The 14485-nt window shown below is 41.2% G+C and overlaps 1 protein-coding gene across 2 annotated transcripts in view; it reads left to right on the top strand.

Annotated features, from left to right (window-relative positions):
* The window catches only part of LOC121383094 (GPI transamidase component PIG-S-like), a 35274-nt gene extending 22254 nt beyond the window's left edge, over positions 1–13020 (top strand). For both annotated transcript variants that reach the window (XM_041512871.1, XM_041512872.1), the window contains exons 14-16: positions 4122–4224; positions 4752–4809; positions 12803–13020. In XM_041512871.1, the coding sequence (XP_041368805.1) occupies positions 4122–4224; positions 4752–4809; positions 12803–12911 (270 nt within the window). In that variant the 3' untranslated portion in view covers positions 12912–13020. The remainder of the gene's footprint in view (positions 1–4121; positions 4225–4751; positions 4810–12802) is intronic.
* Positions 13021–14485: the final 1465 nt, after the last annotated feature.

Raw genomic sequence — 14485 nt, 5'->3', positions numbered from 1 at the left:
ATATTCAATGCAAGTGCTTTTTTATATGGTTTGTGTATATATGAAGAGTTTAGGTGCAAAATGCGATATATCCATTTTTCATTTTCAGTAAAAGTGACTTTTTTAATTGGCGTATATCGCGTTTTGATAAAAAATGGGATTTACTCAATACAATTTCATAAGGATCAATCGCGTTTTGCAGCAAATCAGCGGACCTATGATTAACCCTTACTGCCATACAATAATTGCTTTAACTAAAAAAAGAAAGCAAATGGTTTATATTGCGTTTTGCGCCTGAACTCTTCATATATATATATATATATATATATATATATATATATATATATATATATATATATATATATATTGTATACAACCATTAAAGGTTAACGTTATAATAAAATTATTAACTACATGTATAAGCTATATAGTTTAAATTTATTTGATTGAATACTTTTTATTTTCAGTATCCAGTGAAAAGTGTGATTCTTAATTTTGCTTTCACAAAGCATCTTACAAAATACTTACCCTAAGTATTCCACACATTATTTGTAAACAAGGATGACATCGTTATTTATATGTGACGTCATTCTTCATCATTTTCAGTATGTACACTACACAGCTGCAATTGAATTAAGTCACTATTCAAGGGAGTTAACTCATGGTCCCCCCCCCCCCCCCACCCGTTGAGCCCGAAATATATTTAATGCAGTATTTTCAATAACTTTTATAAAATTGAAATAACTTTTATTGGAAATAAAAATATTTTTGATGTCATATCCTGATATTTAAGTGAAATATAACAATACATGAAAGGAACGTTTGTTTAATGACACTCATAACATTGTAAACGCTCAAAATTGCTGTCGTTGGGCTGTTTCACGCACGGCAGGATTTTTTTTAATGCTGTGGCTGACAAATTTTTAAGTTAGATCACTGTATAAGCATTTTTCAATAGTCCGAACAGCACAGAGTTTCATGTACACGTTGTGAGGCATTGGTTGGGCCAGGAACACACACACACACACAAACACACACACACACGTACACCTCAAGTCCATCCTGAGCAGGTTCAGTAAATCCATTAGCCCTCGGTCCAGGCCAGTGAATCTGTGGTCAGGGCTGGTGGAAATTATCAACTGTATTACTATAAAATATATATGGGGCTCTAGCCAAAGCTTCTGTGAGGGCCAGTGAATCTGTGGTCAGGGCTGGTGGAAATTATCAACTGTATTACTATATAATATATATGGGGCTCTAGCCAAAGCTTCTGTGAGGGCCAGTGAATCTGTGGTCAGTGCTGGTGGAAATTATCAACTCTATTACTATATAATATATATGGGGCTCTAGCCAAAGCTTCTGTGAGTGCCAGTGAATCTGTGGTCATGGCTGGTGGAAATTATCAACTGTATTACTATATAATATATATGGGGCTCTAGCCAAAGCTTCTGTGAGGGCCAGTGAATCTGTGGTCATGGCTGGTGGAAATTATCAACTGTATTACTATATAATATATATGGGGCTCTAGCCAAAGCTTCTGTGAGGGCCAGTGAATCTGTGGTCATGGCTGGTGGAAATTATCAACTGTATTACTATATAATATATATGGGGCTCTAGCCAAAGCTTCTGTGAGGGCCAGTGAATCTGTGGTCGGGGCTGGTGGAAATTATCAACTGTATTACTATATAATATATATGGGGCTCTAGCCAAAGCTTCTGTGAGGGCCAGTGAATCTGTGGTCAGGGCTGGTGGAAATTATCAACTGTATTACTATATAATATATATGGGGCTCTAGCCAAAGCTTCTGTGAGGGCCAGTGAATCTGTGGTCAGGGCTGGTGGAAATTATCAACTGTATTACTATATAATATATATGGGGCTCTAGCCAAAGCTTCTGTGAGGGCCAGTGAATCTGTGGTCAGGACTGGTGGAAATTATCAACTGTATTACTATATAATATATATGGGGCTCTAGCCAAAGCTTCTGTGAGTGCCAGTGAATCTGTAGTCAGGGCTGGTGGAAATTATCAACTGTATTACTATATAATATATATGGGGCTCTAGCCAAAGCTTCTGTGAGTGCCAGTGAATCTGTGGTCAGGGCTGGTGTCAATTATCAACTGTATTACTATATAATATATATGGGGCTCTAGCCAAAGCTTCTGTGAGTGCCAGTGAAGCTGTGGTCAGGGCTGGTGGAAATTATCAACTGTATTACTATATAATATATATGGGGCTCTAGCCAAAGCTTCTGTGAGGGCCAGTGAATCTGTGGTCAGGGCTGGTGGAAATTATCAACTGTATTACTATATAATATATATGGGGTTCTAGCCAAAGCTTCTGTGAGGGCCAGTGAATCTGTGGTCGTGGCTGGTGGAAATTATCAACTGTATTACTATATAATATATATGGGGTTCTAGCCAAAGCTTCTGTGAGGGCCAGTGAATCTGTGGTCGGGGCTGGTGGAAATTATCAACTGTATTACTATATAATATATATGGGGCTCTAGCCAAAGCTTCTGTGAGTGCCAGTGAATCTGTGGTCAGGGCTGGTGTCAATTATCAACTGTATTACTATATAAGATATATGGGGCTCTAGCCAAAGCTTCTGTGAGGGCCAGTGAATCTGTGGTCAGGGCTGGTGGAAATTATCAACTGTATTACTATATAATATATATGGGGCTCTAGCCAAAGCTTCTGTGAGGGCCAGTGAATCTGTGGTCAGGGCTGGTGGAAATTATCAACTGTATTACTATATAATATATATGGGGCTCTAGCCAAAGCTTCTGTGAGGGCCAGTGAATCTGTGGTCAGTGCTGGTGGAAATTATCAACTGTATTACTATTTAATATATATGGGGCTCTAGCCAAAGCTTCTGTGAGGGCCAGTGAATCTGTGGTCAGGGCTGGTGGAAATTATCAACTGTATTACTATATAATATATATGGGGCTCTAGCCAAAGCTTCTGTGAGGGCCAGTGAATCTGTGGTCGGGGCTGGTGGAAATTATCAACTGTATTACTATATAATATATATGGGGCTCTAGCCAAAGCTTCTGTGAGGGCCAGTGAATCTGTGGTCGGGGCTGGTGGAAATTATCAACTGTATTACTATATAATATATATGGGGCTCTAGCCAAAGCTTCTGTGAGGGCCAGTGAATCTGTGGTCATGGCTGGTGGAAATTATCAACTGTATTACTATATAATATATATGGGGCTCTAGCCAAAGCTTCTGTGAGGGCCAGTGAATCTGTGGTCAGGGCTGGTGGAAATTATCAACTGTATTACTATATAATATATATGGGGCTCTAGCCAAAGCTTCTGTGAGGGCCAGTGAATCTATGGTCATGGCTGGTGGAAATTATCAACTGTATTACTATATAATATATATGGGGCTCTAGCCAAAGCTTCTGTGAGGGCCAGTGAATCTGTGGTCGGGGCTGGTGGAAATTATCAACTGTATTACTATATAATATATATGGGGCTCTAGCCAAAGCTTCTGTGAGGGCCAGTGAATCTGTGGTCATGGCTGGTGGAAATTATCAACTGTATTACTATATAATATATATGGGGCTCTAGCCAAAGCTTCTGTGAGGGCCAGTGAATCTGTGGTCAGGGCTGGTGGAAATTATCAACTGTATTACTATATAATATATATGGGGTTCTAGCCAAAGCTTCTGTCCAACACTGATCAAGGGTGATATATATTACATCTTGGGTTAGTGCTCTACAACTGGACTACATCCAACCCTGCATATGTATGAGGTATGAAGGAAGGAAACGTTTTATTTAACGACACGCTTGGCACATTTAATTACAGTTATATGGTGTCTGACATATGGTTTAAAGACCACACAGGTATTGAGAGAGGAAACCCACTGTCGCCACTTCATGGGCTACTCTTTTCGATTAGCAGCAAGAGATCTTTTATATGCACCATCCCAGACAGGATAGTACATACCACAGTCTTTGTTACACCAGTTGTGGAGCACTAATTGGAACGAGAAATAGCCCAATGGGTCCTTTGATGGGGATTGATCCCAGACCGACCGTACATCAAGCGAACGCTTTACCACTGGGCTACATCCCGCCCCTATTATGAGGTATGAAGTCAGGAAACGTTCCAAGTCCGGTTTGTTCTTGTAGGTGGAGTCTGCAGTTGCCAACATTAAACAGGCTAAGAAGTTATTAGCTGAAGGAACTTTAGAAGGAGCCTTTCTTGCTTCACGAAATGCAGTTAGGGAATCTGGTATGTAACAAGTTGTTTCCTGAATCTGGTATGTAACAAGTTGTTTCCTGAATCAAGAAGTTTAAATATTATCTGCAAAGGCACGAAAATGCATGCTCATGAATTTTGAATGTTTCTGAATGTTTCTCCCTCCTGTGCACCAAATTTGTTTTCCAAGAAACTAAGATCATTTGCTCTTGTACTTAATAAGTGAATAAATGGTTTGATATTGTATGCCTCAAGATTAAGTTAAATAAATGTACACCGTACATGATCCAGATTTTATTATTATAATATTTGTATCATTTTATGGGTTAAGAATGTTTGGCTACTTACACAATACACATGCATATTCCTTGTTAATTTTAAAATATTTGTAAATGTTGAATGACGTCATTGCATTATCTTGACCAAATGTGGTTATATTCTTGCTGTGCTAAACCAGACTGTGAGATATATTCCCAGGTTAAACATTTATTGAAGCAATAGTTCATGCATATTGCTTTGAATTGCTGTCAGCTGTCAGCTGTTTTCTTTCTTTTTTTCAGAAAAAGCATTCTTTGACCCATCTCTACTGGAATTACTTTACTTCCCAGAAGATCAGAAGTAAGTATTCTTCAAACATAAATGAAACCTTTTAACCAAAATAAAAGATTTAAATACCGTTTTATGCGTGACATTATACCTCTAGAATAAAACATTTAAATACCGTTTTATGCAGGACATTATACCTCTAGAATAACACATTTAAATACCGTTTTATGCAGGACATTATACCTCTAGAATAACACATTTAAATACCGTTTTATGCAGGACATTATACCTCTAGAATAAAACATTTAAATACCGTTTTATGCAGGACATTATACCTCTAGAATAAAACATTTAAATACCGTTTTATGCAGGACATTATACCTCTAGAATAACACATTTAAATACCGTTTTATGCAGGACATTATACCTCTAGAATAAAACATTTAAATACCGTTTTATGCAGGACATTATACCTCTAGAATAACACATTTAAATACCGTTTTATGCGTGACATTATACCTCTAGAATAACACATTTAAATACCGTTTTATGCGTGACATTATACCTCTAGAATAACACATTTAAATACCGTTTTATGCGTGACATTATACCTCTAGAATAACACATTTAAATACCGTTTTATGCATGACATTATACCTCTAGAATAAAATATTTAAATACTGTTTTATGCATGCATGACATTATACCTCCAGAATAAAACATTTAAATACCGTTTTATGCATGACATTATACCTCTAGAATAACACATTTAAATACCGTTTTATGCAGGACATTATACCTCTAGAATAAAACATTTAAATACCGTTTTATGCGTGACATTATACCTCTAGAATAAAACATTTAAATACCGTTTTATGCGTGACATTATACCTCTAGAATAACACATTTAAATACCGTTTTATGCAGGACATTATACCTCTAGAATAACACATTTAAATACCGTTTTATGCAGGACATTATACCTCTAGAATAAAACATTTAAATACCGTTTTATGCAGGACATTATACCTCTAGAATAAAACATTTAAATACCGTTTTATGCAGGACATTATACCTCTAGAATAACACATTTAAATACCGTTTTATGCAGGACATTATACCTCTAGAATAAAACAGTTAAATACCGTTTTATGCAGGACATTATACCTCTAGAATAACACATTTAAATACCGTTTTATGCGTGACATTATACCTCTAGAATAACACATTTAAATACCGTTTTATGCATGACATTATACCTCTAGAATAAAATATTTAAATACTGTTTTATGCATGCATGACATTATACCTCCAGAATAAAACATTTAAATACCGTTTTATGCATGACATTATACCTCTAGAATAACACATTTAAATACCGTTTTATGCAGGACATTATACCTCTAGAATAAAACATTTAAATACCGTTTTATGCGTGACATTATACCTCTAGAATAACACATTTAAATACCGTTTTATGCAGGACATTATACCTCTAGAATAACACATTTAAATACCGTTTTATGCAGGACATTATACCTCTAGAATAACACATTTAAATACCGTTTTATGCAGGACATTATACCTCTAGAATAAAACATTTAAATACCGTTTTATGCGTGACATTATACCTCTAGAATAACACATTTAAATACCGTTTTATGCGTGACATTATACCTCTAGAATAACACATTTAAATACCGTTTTATGCGTGACATTATACCTCTAGAATAACACATTTAAATACCGTTTTATGCATGACATTATACCTCTAGAATAAAATATTTAAATACTGTTTTATGCATGCATGACATTATACCTCCAGAATAAAACATTTAAATACCGTTTTATGCATGACATTATACCTCTAGAATAAAACATTTAAATACCGTTTTATGCAGGACATTATACCTCTAGAATAAAACATTTAAATACCGTTTTATGCGTGACATTATACCTCTAGAATAACACATTTAAATACCGTTTTATGCATGACATTATACCTCTAGAATAAAACATTTAAATACCGTTTTATGCATGCATGACATTATACCTCCAGAATAAAATATTTAAATACCGTTTTATGCATGACATTATACCTCTAGAATAAAACATTTATTCATCAATCAAATGTATTTATGCATTATCAAAATAATTTTTTAAGAAATGGATGCTCCAGTAGTCAAATTTGTCAATATCGAATTACCAATATAGTAACGTACTGAAATTTATGAACCATCATGACGGTTTTTACAGATCATTTGTGCAAGTTCCTTCTGCATAAAACTGTATGCATTTTAAAAAACGTTTCTCTGTAGATCATTTTCTTTAGACATTACCTGTCCTCAAACAAGGGCACCTCCCCCCCACACAAGTGGTCTGGTCCGAACATCCCAACAGCCAATGGGATGGCCTGAATTCTTCTACTGCATACTGCTCTCTAGTTCCGGTCACATGACTGTAACTTCCTTCTTTTTCTCTTCGCTAAAGGGTCTGGACGTCCTTTTGCTTGGCTCTGTTTGGATTATTATAAGACCTTTGGTTTTGTATTCGTGTTTGGGTGAAATGTTTTTCACCTTCGTTTTCGTTAGCTTTAATTAGCTTTCATATGTTTTTTCGCGTATTTCGCTTGACTTTCCAAGCGTTTAATTACATGAAATGTTGTTTATATTGCCGGTTGTCGTGTCGGACGCCATTTGCAAAATGGCGTCTTTGTTGACTGGCTTTGTGTTTGGGTGAAATGTTTTTCACCTTAATTTTCGTTAGCTTTCGTATGTCTTTCGCGTATTTCGCTTGACTTGCCAAGTGTTAATTACATGAAATGTTGTTATATCGCCGGTTGTCATGTCGGACGCCATTTGCCGGCTTTGTGTTTGTGTTATGGTTGGTTTTTCTTTCTTTTCACAGATTGAAAAATTACTATTATCATATCTGATAATGTTCAGCGACTAGTTCGAGCGTGTTTACGCTGCAAGAAGTTTACTGCCGGCGGCGACCCACACGACTTATGTCAGGTTGTCGTGTTCCGTGTGGCCTCACTTCAAGATGCGACCATTTGTTTGTCTGATGTCGAGTTCGCGGCTTACCTGAAGGTGGTGTCAGCGAGGACCAAGAAGGTGGAATCTTCGCCTTCGATTGCTGACTCCGTGGCGGAAGTGTTACGTTCAGTTCTACCGACCATGCTGAAAGAAACAATGGCGTCAATGGCCCTACGGGTTCCACAGATCGTCAGCGCCAACCTTCAGTTGATGTGGCTTCCAAGGCCTCCGAGGGATCTAGATGGGACCATCCACGGTCCGGTTTAATCGGCGGCTTCCATTACGGTACATCGATTGGCCTGTGCTCGAATTCTACGAGACTTTGGTGATGAAGCACCTGCGGCATCTGTCATTGAAGAGCCCGACTCTTCGGACCATATGACTATGAGGGATTGCTTGGCGGCCGTCTACGACATGTTGCCATCCTTGCCACATCCCAACGACGATGTAGTCATCCGTTCCTTGGTATCCACACGGGACCGCCCACGGTCTGGTTCTCCGGTATCTCCATCAGGCCATGACCAGAGCGACTGACCTGTTCACGGGTGCTACGTTACTTTTCTGATGATGTATCGGTTCTTGCGGTGCTGGAAGATCTGGATGCGGCGGACCACCTGTCACTGAGGGACTGTCTGGCTGTCATATCTGATATGCTACCGCCGCTGGCCCATCCACTGGTTTCAGCCAAGAAGGGTCCAGTTTCGATGATCGCCACGGAGGTTCCACCGGCAGATGTCGGCATTCGATCGTTGGCTGCCACAGGCCCCCGTCGGTTTACGCGGCTATCAGTAACCGGCCCGTGCGGATCGTTGTTCCAGCAAGCAGACGGAGCCCTGTAACGAACTGGAAGATTGCATCATCGGCTCACCATTCGGTACCGTCGTCCCATGATCGATCGAAGTGGTGCAGCGTCCAGGGTTCCACCAGCTCCTGCCGGTCCGTGTACATCGTACCGTCCACACCAGTCGGCAGCTGATTCGGCGTTCAGGGTTTACACCGGCTCCTGACGGGACCGTCCGATTGCAGCCAGTACATTGGATCGAAGTGCCTGTGCCAGGTTACTGACCGATTTTCCAGAAGATGCGTCGGCACCTTCTGTTATAGAAGATCCGGACGCATTGACCCACATGGCTGTGACTGATTGTCTCGCTGCGGTGTATATGCTTTCGTCATTGCACAGTCCACTGGCACCATTCTAGAAGGTTTCCGTTTGAGGACTGATCTGATGTCGAGGTTTACTTGAGTAGACTTCGTTTGTGCCGTTCCCCATTCGTCACAACGAAGGTATCCCATCTTCAACCTATCCTTCAACGGTGTGGCGCCGGCCTTGGATGACGCTGTTTTCGGTGGGACCATACGTCTTCCTAGAACTTACAGATTGGCACGTCCTGTCGATGGCTTCAGTTCAGCGTACATGTTTGTACATGCTGTCCTATTTGATGTTATCCTGGCGACCATAACTCCTCATGTGCAGGATGCCAGAGGATATGCCTTGTTCTAGCCGTCGACTTTGATGTTGGTCTACCTTATATCTTCATGACGTCGATGTGCACTACGATTGCACACTATCGTCAACCGACTTGCCTGAAGCGATCCATTCTTGACTTTCAGCACAAGCCGGTAATCTTGGCAGACCTGTGGTCTACATACGGCTGTTTGCCGTGAAGGTGTTCGACGTTACAAGCGTTCCGGGTTGGTGACGAAGACAGTCTACTGGTCCGGTCACTTGTGTTGAGATCCCGTGCACCGATATTCTCTTGTTCGAGGAAGGTTCAGCGACGACATTCGGCAGATCGTTCTCTATATCCGGTGGCGATGCAAGACAGTCGCTACTCTCGCTGGTTCCGGAAGTTATCCAGTTGCCATCACGTGGTACGGGGGTTTTACCGTCACTGTTTTCCTATGGTTCATTGCAGCTTATCAACTCACTGACGTTCACTGTTGTTACCGCCAGAGTTTGTGACCGATGCTGTCTAGATGGTCTCTGCTGCTGTTTCGCACCGGGTGGTGTGACGGCCGTGGATTTTAGCCGGTTGCTGTTTTGCGTTGCTTCACTTCCAGGTATATCGGGCATATAGCGTAGTGAGTTGCTACGCTGTCTTGGCTCTTGCCTGTATCACGGGGTTGCTGTTTCTGATGTCTTGATTCCTGAATCACTCTATTACTGTTTCATGAAGTTTCATTGCAAGAGTAATTTTGACGTCAGCGCAACATTTGACGCTTAGAGGTCGCGGTATCCAGTTTGTTTCTGAATCCATGCATTCAGTACAATAACGCAGATTTGCTGATCCGGTTACCAGTCGCCTTGCAGTCCAGTCCCTGTTGGTGGCTGTGGTTTCCAGATGAAGCCGATCTACACATCAACCTGTTGGAGATGTTGGCAGTTACAATGTCATCCTTCATTGGCGAGAGATGCTGTCAGGCGCCTCTCTCATGGTAGCCACAGACAGTACCACCGCGGTGGCTTATATCAACCGTCAGGGCGGAACCCACTCCAGCAGTCTGCTGCAGTTGACTTACCATCTCTACAAGCTGGTCGACAAGATTCCGTTGCAACTTCGGGCTCGCCATATTCCAGGGGTTTCCAATGTACTAGCCGACACACTGTCTCGGCCGTCGTCTCCACAGCCGACGGAATGGATGCTCCATCCCGAAGCGTTTCGATAGGTGTGCGACAGACTTTGGACACCAAACATCGATCTCTTTGCCACACGATTCAACCATCAGCTAAGGGTTTACGTGTCTCAGGTGCCAGATCCCAAAGCTTTGGATCTCGACGCCTTGGCCATCAGCTGGGAACAGATGGACGTGTACGCTTTTCCTCCACCAATCCTCCTTCCAAGGGTGCTTCAGAGGTTTCAGCTGTACCATTGTCGCCTGTTGCTCATTGCTCCGACGTGGCCATCCAGGATGTGGTATCCAAATCTAATACGTCTTGCCGATCCGCATCCTTTACCACTGCCAGACTGGGATCATCTGTTGCTTTATCCCACGTCAAGACTATACCATCCATGTCCGCAGTTGTTCCAACTGCACGCGTGGACGTCTACGGCGGCCATTTTGAAAGTGCACAGATCATCTACTACTGCGGCTTACAACGTCAGATGGCTTTGCTTTCACCGATGGTGTGTCTGGCAAAAACTCAAACCTCAGACGATCCAGATACCTCGTCTTGCTGATTTTTGCTGTATCGGCGGACCACTTTACGATTGAAAGGGTCTACCATCGCTGGGTACGTTTCGGCCATCGCTACTGTTCGTGATGTCGCTACTGGAACGAAGTTATCAGGTATTCCTGAGATCCATAAGATGATCAAAGGGTTTTGCCTTGATGATCAAGTACACCGGTTTCGGCCACCAAGATGGGACCTGAATCTGGTGTTACGAGCGTTAACGACCGCACCTTATGAGCCGATCGAATCCTCTTCCCTGCCAGACTTGACGCGGAAGGTGTTTTTACTCGGTTTTGCCACGGCTGCCCGTGTCTCAGAACTCCATGCTCTTGATGTAGACTTGGTACGTTTTCACTGAGCTTTAAGTCAACTTGGGGTTACTCATGAACTTTGTTGCAAAGAATCAGTTACCAGACCAAGCGCCTCATTCGTATGTTGTGCAGGCCCTCTCCTCTATCATTGGTCCAGCGGACGTTGAGGACTTGGCGTTGTGCCCTGTCAGAGCACTGCACCAGTACATCGACAGGACCAGATCTTTTCGACAACATCGCAAAAGACTTTTCCTTTCCTGTAACCAGAGTCGGTTGAGGGATATTACCAAAAACACGGTGGCCACCTGGATCCGGTCTTTTATCCTGACCGCCTATCAGGAGGAGGGTTTACCTGCTCCATCTGCTTCTAGTCCGCATGAACTCCGTGCCTTGGCTGCCACGATGTCCCTGCACTGCAACACACCCATTCAGCACATTATCACTGGTTGTTTCTAGGCTATGGACTCCATCTTTGCCAACTATTATCTGAGGGATATCTCCACAGAAGACGTTGAGGGGTTCCATCATCTGGGTCAGGTTGTTGCTGCACAGACTCTGTTGAATACAAGCCGTCCTCATCGCCATTGATGTCTGTCTGATTCTGGGCTGCATACCGAGATGTCCATCGAATCGACAGGTCAGGATTGCTTAGACTTTTGTTCTTTTGCACAGTTCACGTACTGGTGCCGGAACTTTTGTCTCGATAACCTTTACCCTGCACTGCATGTGGTTATTTGTTGTTGTTATTGAACTAACAGTTCTTTGGTGTACTAGACAGAAAACACTCGGGGGTCTTGTTCTGTTCAATGTTCTGACGGATGCACCTAATTAGGTTGTCGCTTGTTATTACAAAAAGAACACTTCAATACGTGAGGGTTATCTAACACCTGCATCCCTGGTGGCTACGACTTCCCACCCTGTCAGAACCAGCATGAGATGTGGCAGCCGCCTCCTGGTCCTTTGTTCTGGGAGCCATACCTGCTACTGCTGACGGATGCCACCATTCTGGTTGTTGTTACTAACATCACCTGCATTGGTCTGTGACGGGCATCCCTAGGAGGAGGGCTTACCAGGTTTGGCCTCGTTCTTCCACTAGTCAGCCTCTTTCCAGTTTGGGGAGTTATCACAAGCATCTATGGATCTCGGCACCCACCACCATCTGTTGAATGCTGCCCTTGTTTGAGGACAGGTAATGTCTAAAGAAATGGAGAAAACTTGGAGTGTTTTCTCTTTTATAGATACATTACCTGTCCTCAAGATTTCATCCCGCCCGGGCCTCCCCGCTTCCTGTTCTCCGTGCGATGCGCTCAGGGAAAAAGAAGTTACAGTCATGTGACCGGAACTAGAGAGCAGTATGCAGTAGAAGAATTTAGGCCATCCCATTGGCTGTTGGGATGTTCGGACCAGACCACTTGCATTGGGGGGAGGTTTGAGGACAGGTAATGTATCTATGAAAGAGAAAACACTCCAAGTTTTCTCCATTCGATTTAATTGTATATAAATTAAAAACTTACTTTCCTTTCTTTTTTTCTTTCTTTTTTTAGATTTGCCATTTACATTCCACTGTTCCTGCCAATTAGCATTCCCATAATGAGTACCATGATACAAGGCATCAAGTGGCTAAAAAGACGACACAAACAAAAACAGGAATGAATGCTGAGAATGGTCACAAAGGAGGCACACAGTCCCATTGGTTATCCTTGGAGACTATTTCGTTTTACTCGTGATGGAGATGTGTGAACAAATAAAAAATTCAAAATTGGTTTGGCACAACATGATGTAAACGAGGTTGCGAAGTTTGTACGAATTCGTGCTTTTGCCAATTCCAGATTATGAGATGGAATCCCAAAATACATCATTTTATGATGCTGGCGGAATTCTTAAAACAAATCCCCCGATTCTGTGCCTGTATAATGATGGAACGAAATAAGAGAACTCATTGTGTTGTTAATTTAATTTAATTCACTATTTAGAAATATCTATACTGGCATCCACAAGATACTTTACAAGGCTAGAAATTGTATTATACAAAACCAATGGAACGGTGGAAAGTATCATAAAGTTCAACATGTATATGTCACGGTGCACATGCAAAGTGTTTGTAAGGTGGTTTCTAAATTGGTTCTTTTCCATCAGCAAGAATATTTATAAAATTATTAATATTTTATGTAAGTTTCAAGGATTTTGGTTGCAGTAACTATTTGCTATTACTGTTTATGTGATCTCTTATTTCTTTCCATCAGTTTGTTTAAAGTATTTGTTATCACAATTCTACAACAAAAGATGATGATCTCATTTTGTGTGGTCTACATGTTTATGTGTGTTTGGCAATATGTTCATGGATTTCTGCCTGAGCACTGTGTTCCAGAGTACTTGTGACAAACATTTCAGAGGATGCATGTGTGTAGCACGCATGGATGGTTTTTGTATGGATGCTTGTTTCGTTTGTTTAGGTGCATATGTGCATTAAATCTGAATGTAATGTAACATCTATATTGTATTGGACAAAATGACATGACAATGGTTGTCTAACGAGAATATTAAAATCAAACATTGCTCATCATAATACAGTTAAACCACTCACAACCGGACGTTTACCAAACCAGAATTCTCTCGAATGTTGGATCTTTGCCTTGGTAAAACTCCTGAATGTCTGGTTAGTGGGGTTTCACTGTATCAACTCATTATTAGTATTCATTAGAAGACATCACAGGGTGGGACGTAGCTTGCTTGCTTGATGTGGTCATTCTTGAATAGATCACCATCGGTGGGCCCATTGAGCTTTTTCTCATTCCAACCAGTGCAACACGACTGGTATATCAAAGGCCGTGATATGTACTATCCTGTTTGGGATGGTGCATATAAAAGATCTCTTGCTACTAATGAAAAAATGTAGGGGTTTCCTCTCTTAAGACTATATGTCAGAACTACCAAATGTCTGACTTCCAATAGCTGATGATTAATAAATCAGTGTGCTCTAGTGGTGTTGTCAAACAAAAACAAACTTTACTTTAGAAGACGGGTGGTAATTTCTTGGGTTATTGCAGTCTCCACTGCTGCCTTTGTTTCATCCTGACATTTGTACACATCACTGCACTTCATAGCACCCTACATTACCAGTTTTTTATCATTAATAATTAATTAAATATTTGTCCATTCTTCTAGTTTGATTCAGTGAACTGGGGGGGGGGGGGGGATTGTGTAAATATAAATTATTTGTCGTTTGC

The sequence above is a fragment of the Gigantopelta aegis genome, chromosome 10 (assembly GCF_016097555.1).
Source record: "Gigantopelta aegis isolate Gae_Host chromosome 10, Gae_host_genome, whole genome shotgun sequence".
In the NCBI taxonomy this organism is placed as follows: Eukaryota; Metazoa; Mollusca; class Gastropoda; order Neomphalida; family Peltospiridae; genus Gigantopelta; species Gigantopelta aegis.
Note: the sequence above shows the minus strand (reverse complement) of the source record. Positions and strands in the feature narration are given on the sequence as shown.